Below are 13195 nucleotides of genomic sequence, written 5' to 3' on the forward strand. Positions count from 1 at the left end.
GGAATTCTAGCGGGCGGGTTGCGGAGAATGTGAAATGCCATCGACAGTCGGGCCGAATTTTCGGCTTTTAGACCAGCGCGGCCAGAGAATTCTGCCCTACATCTTTCAGACTGTGGGATGAAACCGGAGCACCCGGAGGAAACCCACGCAGACACGGGAAGAACGTGCAAACTCCACACAGACAGTCACCCAAGCCGGGAATCGTACCTGGGTCCCTGGTGCTGTGGCACCGTACCACCCCAGGTGTTTTTAACTGATGTACTGATGGCAATTTAATTGACAGCACATGACACTCAGGCCCCTGGCAGGTACAATCACTGAGTAACAGCTTTGCGCATGTAAGCACTTTGGGAAATATACTATGAGAGAGATTGTTAATTTCACTCATGTCCCATCATAGTAAGATCAAGCAGCTTACAGAATCATTCCCTCATTCTTATATAAAAAAAAGGTTGCCTTATTCAAACTATTTGCAATTCTTACAACATTTGACAGATTTGCTAAAGATGAATTATTGTGTGCAATCAGTGGCCTTTTGGGAAGAAAATCTGCCGTCCTTACCCTATCTGACTCCAATTCCACATCAATGGGGTTTATTATTAACTGCCCCTTGAAGTAGCCTAGCCAGACACTCATTGTATTACCATCTTCACAGGGTACCAATGGCCAAAATTATTGCTGACCTTATCAGCAAAACCCACTTCACGAGAATTAGTAAAATGAATCACGCTAGCACGATAATGTCACTAGACAAAATAACTAGGTTCAACGTTTGCATTATATTTTTCCATTTCTTTTCATTGTTGTCAATGCTGTTATACTTTCGGAATTCTTTTTTGCTCTTTGCAGTGAGATTCAGGACCAGGAAGTAGGAAATTTTATCCACTTCTTGGCATCCGGTAACAACAAAGAAAAGAACAAAGAACAAAGAAAAGTACAGCACAGGAACAGGCCCTATGGTCATCCAAGGCCGTGCCGATCATGATGTCCGAACTGAGCTGAAAAAAATACCTTCTGTCCTTACTCGGACCTTATCCCTTTATTCCCTCCCTACTCATGTACCCATCCAGATGCCCCTTGAATGTTGCTAATGTGCGTGCTTCCATCACCTCCTCTGGCAGTGCGTTCCAGGCACCCATCGCTTCAATGCACAATGCACTTCAGATGCAGGATAGGGCTCTTGTCACCATCTAAATAATTATTCCTGAAGAGCAATTATCCCTGCAGCTGCGGCAGTGTGATATTTCCACTTCCACTTCAAATCTACACGAAGGCCCATTGTGCACTGCAGACTCAAACTGACTATTGACATGGGTAGATGAACGGCCCATAATTCAATATCCTTTGAGAGGCTTAGAGCTGTTGAGGTTGAGGAGCTGTTTCTATCCAGGTTTGCGAGATTCACCCTCACCTCCCACAAATGGAAGTGCAGTGTACACCACCTGGAGTCAAAGTTGAAATTTTAAAAGCTAAAGGTGACTAGGATTCATGAGGCAATTCTTATTTCACTTTAAACCTGCATTAGGAAATCCGAAGTATATATTTTTTGCAAATAGCTATGATCTAAAAGTCTGATCAAAGTGTGAAGCAAAAGACTATTCTGGGGACCAGGGAACCAGAAATCGTAGAATCCCTACAGTGCAGAAGGAGGCCATTTGACCCATCAAGTCTGCATTGACTCTTTAACAGAGCATCTTATCCAGGCCTTATCCGCATAACCTCATATATTTACCCCACTAATTCCCCTACCCTATACATCTTGGGACACTAAGGGACAATTGAGCATGGCCAATCAACCTAACCGGCAATCTTTTGGATTGTGGGAGAAAACCAGAGCATCCGGAGGAAATCCACGTGATCAGGGGGAGAACATGCAAACTCCACACAGACAATCACCCCAGGCCGGAATTGAACCCAAGTCCCTGCTGACCACTGTGCCACCCTGTCAGATCAGGAAATTGTGGAAATGCACAACTTGCCACTCAGGAACTGGAAGAACAAGAAAGGTCATTAAGGAGTGATTTAGAGATCCTACTCTCGCGGTGAGTTGAAGAATTGATGCTACAATGTGGTAGCGCTGTCTCTCATCATTCTCCCTGTGAGCACAGCTTCCTACTGGCAATACGATTGTAACCCTGATCTTATAGTCCAAGAATCGTGAAGAGTCATATTTCCCTCCCAACCTCTACCCAAGAACATGATTCTGTCTTTCTCCTTCAGAAGTTGATTGTCATGTCTTCCATTTCATACCTATGTCTTAACAACTCCCATAAAACTGATCTTTGCCTTGCAAAGAAAGATTAGAACAAGGAATAAAGCTCTTCAGGGGGCGGGAGAAAATGCTTTGCCTGTTTCATGGTTTTTGACTCCCTTATATGTTCTGATTTATTGACTTTTTAAAGCAACAATGATGTAAAGCAGCTCACCTGTCATGTTGCAGTACACAAGGAGTGCTCCCACTGGACCACTGCCATCTGGATCAATGGAGAAGAAACCTGATGTATTCCCTTTGTGTTTGTAAGCTTCACATGACTGTTCATGCACGGCTGCAATAAGGCAGACAAGATAAAAAGGGCTCTTTCAGTCTAAGCATTTGACAATGTAATAAAACCAGGATGTTACAAACATTCTGTCACACATCGAGAGCAAACGCTAGGGCAAAATACCATGAAAACTGGAAATCTGAAATGAAAGAAGAGATGGATCAGATCGCATCTGTGCAGTGATAAACAAAGTTAATGGGCAGAGCTTGTCCATGGACATTGGGGCCTTGATGCCAGGACCAAATGGGGGCCCCAAGTCCACATTTACTGGGCGCCAAGCTGGGCAAAGCTAATTCCTGAGGTGACCTCCAAATTCCCCATCTCCATGTTTGTCACCCTATTAAGGATGGTTAGTGGGCTCCTGAAGCTGCCAATCTAATCAAAAAGTGGCAGCCCTACAACCTGGGCTGCCCCACCAAGGGAAGTGGGCACTGCCATAGTGGGGGCCTCTTCTGCCATACCACCCCGCTTTTGGGAGATGGAATCTCTGGCACTGAAGACTCCACTCCCACCCTCCCCCACCATTTGATCCCCATAACACCCCCCACCACCCCACCCCCCCCCCCCCCCCCCCACATCGATCCCCGCACCCCCCCTCCCTCCAAGCCTGCATGAAAGCCACTTCAATGGGAAATGCCAGTCAGCCTGAAAACTCACCCTGATTGGAGCTTTAGGATGGAATTCTCTGATGTCTTACACCCATCCCACTGTCAATGAGAACAGAGAATCTGGAACTCAGCCAAATCTCCATTCACAGCAGCGGGACTGGAGAATCCCAGCCACGGGCGAGGGTCGGAGAATCCGGTTCTAAGTTACTGAAAATGGCGGCCCACCTCTAATTAGTGGGCAGCTGAGCTAGATACTGCCTGCCTCTGGAGAACTCTCTCGATGGAGTGGGGGGAATGTATTGGGGAGTCACGGCTACTTTCTCAGCATCCCACCTTCAAGCCTGCCATCCTGGGGTTGGAAAATTTCATGCCAACATTTCAAATATGTTTGTTCTACGAGCAAAATGCTCCATAACATTAATCAAACCTTAATTTCAAAAGATAAATGATATTTGGAAGAAGAGAACAAAAACAGACCTCTAGGAGGTGATTTAATAAGTGTTTTATTAATTATGAAGACTCTTGATAGAGTTAATGGGGAAAGATTATTTCAGGTTTAGAAGGCATTGGTGAGGAGTTGTCAGTTGAAAATGATTCACAAGTAAGTAAGGAAAGAATAGAGGATCAATTGATTTATGCAGAGCATGGAATTAAGGGGCTGAGATGGAGACCATTTTACTCATTGGAATTCAGAAAAATGAGGGGAGATCTTATAGATACATATAAGATTCTGAAGGGAATAGATAAGATAGAAGCAGGGAGGTTGTTTCCACTGGCAGATGAAACTAGAACTAGGGGGCATGGCCTCAAAATAAGGGGGAGCAGGTTTAGGACTGAGTTGAGGAGGAACTTCTTCACCTAAAGGGTTGTGAATCTGTGGAATTCCCTGCCCAGTGAAGCAGTTGAGGCGACCTATTGAATGTTTTTAAGGTAAAGATATATAGATTTGTGGACAGTAAAGGAATTAAGGGTTGTGGTGAGCAGGCGGGTAAGTGGAACTAAGTCCACGAAAAGATCAGCCATGATCTTATTGAATGGCGGAGCAGGCTCGAGGGGCCAGGTGGCCTACTCCTGCTCCTAGTTCTTCTATTCTTATGTTCCTATTCTTAGATTAAGTGGATGAAACAGAGAAAGGTATCAGTGGTGGGCAGAGTCGCAGAATTAGCTTTGGCTTGTCCTAGCAAAGTGCCAGCAAGGGCAGAATGGACCAAATGGCCTTCTGTGTCAGAAACTTTGGCGCATCGATGAACCTATCTTTTAATCTTGAAAATGAGCTTGAAGTTGTCAAGCAAAGAATGAAGATTCAAAGTTTATACAGAGTTGGAATTGTTTGTTTGGAAGATTATAGCATCATGAATGTGGGTGACTCGTAACTGCCCCCCTCAAGGGAAATTAGGAATGGCAATAAATACAGGCTCAGGCCATGACATCCACGTTCCATGAACAAATAAAGGAAAATTAATGAAACAAATTCTCCTCAGGAAGGTGACCTAGGGAATACGGTAGACAAGATAGAATGGCAAGGGCAACTCTTTCAATAGATTAAGAGTTGGGGAAATGTGGTGATTGTCCCTTTATGGATCAATTTGCAGGGCAAGGGTTACATGACCCAGAAACCAATTGGAGAGCAGAATGGGAGATCACCTGGTAAGTGCGGGCTTCTGTACTCAGAGTTATCTCAGGAGCTGATCGCAGCCACGAGGCTGCAAGCCTTTGTATAGTTTTAACTTGTAAATAAACAAGTTGTGTTTTCCCAAAACTGATGAATGAGCACCTTTACAAGAAAGTTGTCTGGTGGGGAAGGGGATGGGTGGTGATTAAGGAGCAATTAGAGATGGGGGGACATGAAGGGTGTGGTGAACCATAGATGGTTACCACTATGGGTACTGAACCATAGATGGTCAGCACTATGGGTACTTGTAGATATGTTACTGTTGTCACTGTTGGGGTTAGGGTTGGGGGTGTTCTACCTGTTGATATTGTTCTGTGGTACACTCCAGTTGGCTCCGCCTACCTGGAGGAGTATAAAGGTCACTGCACTGCCTGGTGACCCTTTAGTCTGGGATTGTATTGTATATAGTATGCTCCATTCTTGTTAGTAATAAAAGCCTTTATTTCCCGGGTACGATCCAGCCTCCCGAGTGATTTAATCGCGTATCAAAGGGAAAGTGTTTTTTTTGTTCTTGGGCCACCTCCATTCTGATTCCACAAAGCTACTGGCGGAGATAGTAACAGGTAGTCTATGACCATGGAAATGCCTTCACGCACAAAAAAATAGAATAACCATAAGTAGCCTCGGTGAAACATGGTAAATGAATTAACCTATGGCAGGATTAGAAAGCACAATGATCAGCCTCAAGAAAAACATGAGACGTCAGATCATAGAATCCCTCCAGTGCAGAAGGAGGCCATTTGGCCCATCAACACTGACAACAATCCCACTCAGGCCCTATCCCATAACCTCAAGTAGCACTGCAGCCTCACAGCACCAGAGATTCCCAGCTTGGGTCACTGTCTGGATTGCCCATGCTAAATCCTCCCTTGGTGTACCCAAACAGGTGCCGGAGTGTGATGACTAGGGGATTTTCACAGTAACTTTATTGCAGTGTTAATGTACGTCTACTTGTGACACTAATAAAATTAAATTTATTTACCCTGCTCGTGCCCCTGACACTAAGGGGTAAATTAGCACGGCCAATCAACCTAACCTGCGCATCTTTGGATAGTGGGAGGAAACTGGAGCAGCCTGAGGAAACCCACGCAGACACGGGGAGAATTTGCAGACTCCACACAGTCACCCAAGGCCGGAATTGAACGCAGGTCCCTGGTGCTGTGAGGCAGCAATACTAACCACCACGCCACCATTCCACCCATGGTGGGGGCAGGATTTTTTCTTATTGATGAACTCCCTCACAAAGAGAGTAGATCATGATCTGGTTGGGAACTGAATTGGTGACTTTTGGCATCGCTGTAGAAAAAGACTGGAAAATATCCACAATAATTTTTTTATGTATGTGGAGAAAGGGAGGAATGAGAGTCCTTTCTGTAGAGAGATGTCGGCCAATGCTCAATAATGGAAATGTGGAGATGGATGAATATTCGTGGAGGTTTATTTGGTTTCCTTCAGCAACCAGCGAATATTTAAACAGAGCTTTCCCTCAGCAGATTTAATAAGTCATGAAAAGTTCATGCTCAAGTTAATTTTAGACTTGACAAGATAAGTAGTTCCATCTAACTCACATCTTCCTACTCTAGTAGAAAGTTACACATTGATGTGTTGAACATTATTACAACCACACGTTCATAGAAGTGAATAAATAATTTAAAATATGGAATAATTTTAAACTCAGTACAAATAAAGTGGCTACCAGAGTAAGATGTCTTAACTTGGCAGTACTTTCCTTTAAAAATTCATTGTTTAAAAGGAGAGGTTGACATAGTTATACTCACAATTATGGCAGGTGGCTCCTTTATAATCAGTCCCTGCACAGTCACAGTAAAATGTGCTCCAGGATTGCGAGCATTCTCCTCCATGCTCACAGTAATTTGGTAAACATCTAGAGCACAAAAAAGGAAGTGACTAAATAAATGTGCCTCAACAACGCCAACTTTCCTTCAAATAGTTCCTTTAACATAGTTTTCACCGGAAAGACGGAGGCTGAGGAGAGACCTGATAGAGGTCTACAAAATTATGAGACGCATAGACAGGGTGGATAGTCAGAGGCTTTTTCCCCAGGGTGGAAGTGTCAATTACAAGGGGGCACAGGTTCAAGGTGAGAGGGGGAAAGTTCAAGGGAGATGCGCAGGGGACGATTTTCATTCAGAGAGTGGTGAGTGCCTGGAACATGCTGCCAGAGGAGTTGGTGGGAGCAGGCACATTTAAGAGGCATCTGGATGTGTACATGAATAGGGAAGGAATAGAAGGATATGGGCTGAGTAAGGATTTTTTTTTCAGTTTAGTTCGGGCACCATGATCGGCTTGGGCTTGGAGGGCTGAGGGGCCGGTTCCTGTGCTGTACTTTTCTTTGTTCTTTGCTCTAAATGCCCCAAGGCACCTCACAGGAGCATCATCAGCGAGAAGTTTGAAACCTAAGGAGGTATTTGGAGAGATGACCAAAATCTTGGACAAGTAGGTAGATTTAAAGGAGCCCTTCAAAGGAGGAGAGAGATGGAGAAGTGTGGAGAGGTCGAGAGAGAAAAGTCGAGAGCTTCACTGCAGAGTTGGCTGCTAAGGACATGGCCACCCATGGTGCAGACAACTCAATCAAACCTGATTGGAATTCATGTATGGTAACAGAAGTTGTTACTGAGACTGCTTCCAGATCAAGTTGAAGGATGGGTCAGTTTTGAATTGCAGTGGGACTGGAGAATGGGCAGTGGGTGCATCAACAGGAGCAGCAAAGGGGTCAAATCATCGTAGCACAGGAACTTCACTGGCACGTAACTGTGTGCAAATACTAAACAGCCTGAGAGTCAGAGCGGGCAAGAAACTGCACATTTCCTTTCCTGAGGAGACATACCTGGAGGGGAGGTGGTGAGGTCGGGGAGGACAGAGGGTGCAATCATGGAACAGGAATCAGCAACAGACCAGAATATTCTTGTGGGGCCAAGAGGAACACGCTAGCTCATCCTGGCCCCAATAAAAAATGAAAGCAAAACAAAAGCATTGGCCAGACGTGAAGTTGCCTGCAACAATCCCTTTAAGTAATATTGGTTTGAGCCAACTGGGACACTATTGGCGGGATTTTCCAGCCATGCTCGCCCGAAAACTGGAAAATCCCACCTGAGGTCAACGGACCTTTGTGTGGTCTGCCTCCTGACCTGGTACGATTCCCGTGGCTGGGGGATGGGAAAGCTCTCCCCTATATCAATGTAAAATTCCTGTTTCTTACAACCATGAGTACTCAGTACATTGTGAGTCTTCCTGCTGGGTTTCAAATCTCAACAACTTTCTGAATACAGTGAACAGCAGATGAGAACTAACTAGCCTGTGTAAGGGTCACCATCAGGAAAGCTATGGAGGTTTTCTTTTATTATTTCAAGCAATATTGGTGTCACACAGAAGGCCAGCATTTGATACTCATTCTTATTTGCCCCTTTACTGAATGGCTTGCTGGGCCACTTCAGAGAGCAGTTAAGCATAAACCACATTACTGTGGACCTTCAGTGAAATGTAGGCCAGACAGGGTAAGGATTGCAGATCTCCTTCCCTGAAGGACATGAGTGAACCACTTGCGTTTTTAACAATAACCAATGATAATTGTCAATGGCTTTATATTCCAGAAATTCTGCCATCTACCACAGCGTGATGTAAATCCATTTCTCCTGAGCATTTGCCTAGATCTGTAGATTATTACTCCAGTGACATTACCACTATACTATCAACTACCCCAATAAAATCAAACTAAGCTTGCCAGCAGAGATCACTGGATACTGTTCTGGGTTGGGAACCATGGACACGTGGGGCGGAATTTTACCAGCCGTGACCTCCGCTTAGGCTAGACCAATGGTATTGAGAATATTTGTGACATCCAACTGCTAAGAAATTCAGCACAAACAGAGAAGTGAATTTGGGATCCTTCTAACCCATTTGATTCCAATTCCAAAGTCTTGAAAAATGAACTTATGTTAAAATGGTTCGGTTAAGTATGGTCAATCCATCTAACCTGCACATCTTTGGACTGTGGGAGGAAACCGGAAGAAACCCACGCAGACACGGGGAGAATGTGCAAACTGCACACAGACCACTAAGGCCGGAATTGAACCCAGGTCCCTGGCACTGTGAAGCAGCAATGCTAGCCACTGTGCCACCATTCCGCCCCATTATTGGCTGGATAATTGGGTTTTCGGTTGGGATCCATTTCAATTGAAATTCAATTTACAGTCTGGAATTTTTATTTTTATTTATTTGTTCATGAGATGTGGTGTTAATGGCGAGGCCAGTATTTATTGCCCATAATTATTTGCTCTTGAGGAGGGTGAGTGAGCTGCCTTCTTGAACTTCTGCAGTCCACAAGATATACCCCCACAGTGCTGTTAGGAAGTGGGTACCAGGATTATGACCCAGAGACAGACAATGAAAATAGAGCAATACAGTTCCAAGCCAGGATGGTGTGTGGCTTGGAGGGAAATTTGCAGCTGGAGATATTTCCACCCATCTGCTGCCCTTATCTTTCTAGGATGAAGAGGATATGGGTTTGAAAGGTGCTGTTGAAGGAGCCTTGGTGAGTTGATGCAAAACATCTCATAGATGGTCCACACTGTTGCCATTGTGCATCAGTGGTGGAGGGAGTGAATGTTTAAGATGGTTGTTGGGGTGTCAATCACAGTTTTGTCCTGGATGGTGTCAAACTTCTTGAGTGTTGTTGGAGCTGCACTCATCCCAGCGAATGGAGAACATTCCATCACACTCTTGACTTGAGACTTGTAAATAGTGGACATGCTTTGGGGTGTCAGAAGGTAAAATATTTGCCACAGAATTCCTAGTTATTGACCTGCTCTTGTAGCCACTGTATTTATATGGCTGGTCCAGTTCAGTTTCTGCTCAATGGTAATTCCCCTGATGTTGATAGTGGGGGATCCAGTCATTGGTAATGCCATTGAATGGCAAGGGGAGATGATTAATAGAATCATAGAATCCTGCAGTGCAGAAGGATGACATTTGGCCTATCGAGTTGGCATTGACCACAATCCTACCCAGGCCCTATCCCCATAACCCCAATGCATTTTCCCTAGCTAGTCTCCCTGACACTAGGGAGCAATTTGTAGCATGGCCAATCCACCTAACCAACACATCTTTGGACTGGGGGAGGAAACCAGAGCACCTGGAGGAAACCCATGCAGACACGAGGAGGATATGCAAACTCCACACAGACAACCAGGAATGAACCCAGGTCCCTGGCGCTGTGAGGCAGCAGTGTTAACCTTCCTTTTTGGGGATGGTCATTTCCTGGCACTTGTGCGACTCGAGTGTTACTCGGCAGTTGCGAGCCCAAGCCTCAATGTTCTCCAGTTCTGCCAGCATATGAACACAGGCTGCTTTAGTATCTGAGGAATTGTAAATGGCACTGAACTTTGTGCAATCATCAGCAGACATCCCACTTCTAAATTTATGACGGAGGTAAGTAAGGTCATTGATGAAGCAGCTGAAGATCCTGAGGAACTCCCACAGCAATGTCCTGGGACTGAAATTATTTTGTGCCAGGTATGACTCCAACCAGTGTCAAGTTTTCCTCTTGATTCCCATTAACGCCAGTTTTGCTGCAGCAACTTGACGCTACACAGGGTTAAATGCTGCCTTGAGCAGTCCCTTTCACCTCACCTTTGAAATTCAGCTCTTTTGTCCATGTTTAGACCAAGGCTGTAATGAGATCAGATGCTGAGTGGCTCTGGCAGAACCCAAACTGTTAGTGAGCAGGTTCTGGTAAGCAAGTATTGCTTGGTTGTTTTGTTCTTGGCATTTTCCATAACATTGCTGTTGATTGAGAGTAGATTGATGGGCAATAATTGGCTGGGTAGGACTTGCCCTGCCATTTGTGTAGAGGACATGCCCAGCAATTTCCACATTTGTCAGATGCCGGTGTTTTATCTGGAACAGCTTGCCTCAGGGCAAAGCTCGTTCTGGAGCAGTACTACTGCTGGAATATTGTCAGGGCCCATAATCTTCACAGTATCCAATGCCTTCAGCTATTTCTTGATATCATGTGAAGTTAATTGAATTGGCTGAAGACTGGCACCTGTGTTGTTGGGGATCTCAAGAGGAGGCCGACATGGATCATCCAATTGGCACTTCTGGTTGAAGACAGTTGCCAACGCTTCAACCTTGTGTTTTGCACTGGTGTGCTGGGCTCCCCCATCATCGAGGATGGGATACTTGTGGAGCTACTGCAACCTCCCATTAGTTGTATAATTGTCCACCACAATTCACGACTGGATGGGACATGGCAGTAGAGCTTAGATCTAATCAAAGGGTTGTGAACATGACCCAGCCCATCAGGTAAACCAGCCTCCCATCCATTGATTCTGTCTACACTTACTGCTGCCTCAGAAAAGCAGCCAGCATAATCAAGGACCCCACATACCCCGGGGAAACTCTCTTCCACCTTCCTCCATCGGGCAAAAAATATAAAAGTCTGAGGTCACGTACCAACCAACTCAAGAACAGCTTCTTCCCTGCTGCTGTCAGACTGTTGAATGGACCTACCTCTTTCTCTTTCTCTACACCCTAGCTATGACTGTAGCACTACATTCTGCACTCTCTCCTTTCCTTCCCTATGAACGGTATGCTTTGTCTGTATAGGGCGCAAGAAACAATACTTTTCACTGTATACTAATACACGTGACAATAATAAATCAAATCAAAATTCACTGATTGTGGGGTGGCTCAGCTCTGCAGATTGCCGCTTTGAATCCTTTGGAATGCTGTAAAGTTGCATAAAGTATGGTACAATTTTTTTTTTGACATTAAGCCCTACAATTCCCAAGCTTTGAAAGAAAAGAAACGAACCAAGAAACATGCTGGTTAACGGACAATACTGCAAATTCACAGCAAGCAGCCCAACATCTGAAAGGGAAAGATAAGCTGATGGATACGTGAATAAGTCCTCTACATCGCTGTCTGTTCTGGGAGAGATGTTGGCACGTGCAGTGATGATGTTTTGTTAGTCCACAGCAATGAAGTATTTTACGGATTGGGTCCTTCATTTCTGAATGAAAGCATAAATGCCTAGTTATCAGAGAAATGGATCTTGCTAATGAAATTTGCTTGTCAACTTATGACAAAATTGTGTGTAATCATTCATGAAATACCATTATACACATGTCAGGGAGTTTTCATTGTATTTTAATTGACAGATTTTTCACTCGTCAGTGTTACAGTATTCCAAAAGATCTCCTTCAGGTGATGCATTGTATTTAAGGGACATTCTTGGCTTAGTTCCTGTGAGATGCCAGAGGTAACAGTGTGGGGCCCAGAAGTAAAACTACTGTCGGAGAATCTATGGCTTTGATCGGATTGATGAGAGTGGGACTAGACAAAACCATTAAGCTGGACAATAGAAGAAAGACTTTTGAGAAGGATATCAACTCCATTTTCTAGCCACCAACTTCATCCTTCTCCCCAGAAATTGTGTGAGGCTGAACCAGACTTTTTGATTTGATTTATTATTGTCACAGGTATTGGGATACAGTGAAAAATACTGTTTCTTGCGCGCTACACAGAGCATACCGTACATAGAGAAAGAAAGGATAGGGTGCAGAATGTAGTGTTACAGTCGTAGCTAAGATGTAGAGATAGATCAGCTTAATATATGGTAGGTCCATTCAAAAGTCTGGTGGCAGCAGGGAAGAAGCTGTTCTTGAGTCGGTTGATACGTGATCTCAGACTTTTGTATCTTTTTCACTGTTCACAACCTAGATGTAATATTTGACCCCGTGCTGAGCCTCCAAAAAGAGACCCGTGCCATCCCAATATCGCCTCTTTTCACCTCCCTGACATCGCCTGACTCCAGCCCAATTTCAGCTCACCTGCAGCTGAAATCCCCATCTACAAGCCTTGTTATTTTTAAACCTCCATCGCAGTCCTGGACAGCCTTCCAACTTCCGACCTCCGCAAACCTCCGGCTAACCAACATTGACTCCCGGTCCAGCAATGCATTGAGTTTTTCGTTTAAAATTTTCATCCTTGTTTACAAACCTCCCCCAAGGTATACTCCCTTCCCTACCTCTGTAACCTGCTGTAACCTGACAACCCACTGACATATCTGTGCTCTTCCAAGTCTGGCCTTGATTTTTTCGGGTTTCAATTTTTAAAAAAACAGGATTTATATTTCACTGAAATATCCAGCAGGTGGCGCATTTTCCAGATATTATTCCAAACTGGAAAAGGTGGATTGTAAAGTCTAGTTTCATTGTAAGTACATACTTGCTAAGCAGTAAACTGTGAATCCATCCATTCATATATTTAAACTGCTTATTAATTAACACCTAACAGACTTCATTGAAAATCTCATTTTAGCACTATTAATTTATGCTTGCCAATAGTGC

The 13195-nt window shown here is 44.4% G+C and overlaps 1 protein-coding gene across 1 annotated transcript in view; it reads right to left on the minus strand.

Moving 5' to 3' along the window:
- LOC144504124 (contactin-associated protein-like 5) overlaps nucleotides 1-13195 on the minus strand; it is a 664070-nt gene that overhangs the window by 347409 nt on the left and 303466 nt on the right. Inside the window, exons 11-12 of the mRNA XM_078229300.1 lie at nucleotides 6602-6708; nucleotides 2427-2546 (exon numbers count right to left, since the gene is read on the minus strand). Coding sequence (XP_078085426.1) covers nucleotides 2427-2546; nucleotides 6602-6708 — 227 coding nt within the window. The remainder of the gene's footprint in view (nucleotides 1-2426; nucleotides 2547-6601; nucleotides 6709-13195) is intronic.

This window comes from Mustelus asterias, chromosome 14, assembly GCF_964213995.1.
Source record: "Mustelus asterias chromosome 14, sMusAst1.hap1.1, whole genome shotgun sequence".
NCBI classification, from domain to species: domain Eukaryota; kingdom Metazoa; phylum Chordata; class Chondrichthyes; order Carcharhiniformes; family Triakidae; genus Mustelus; species Mustelus asterias.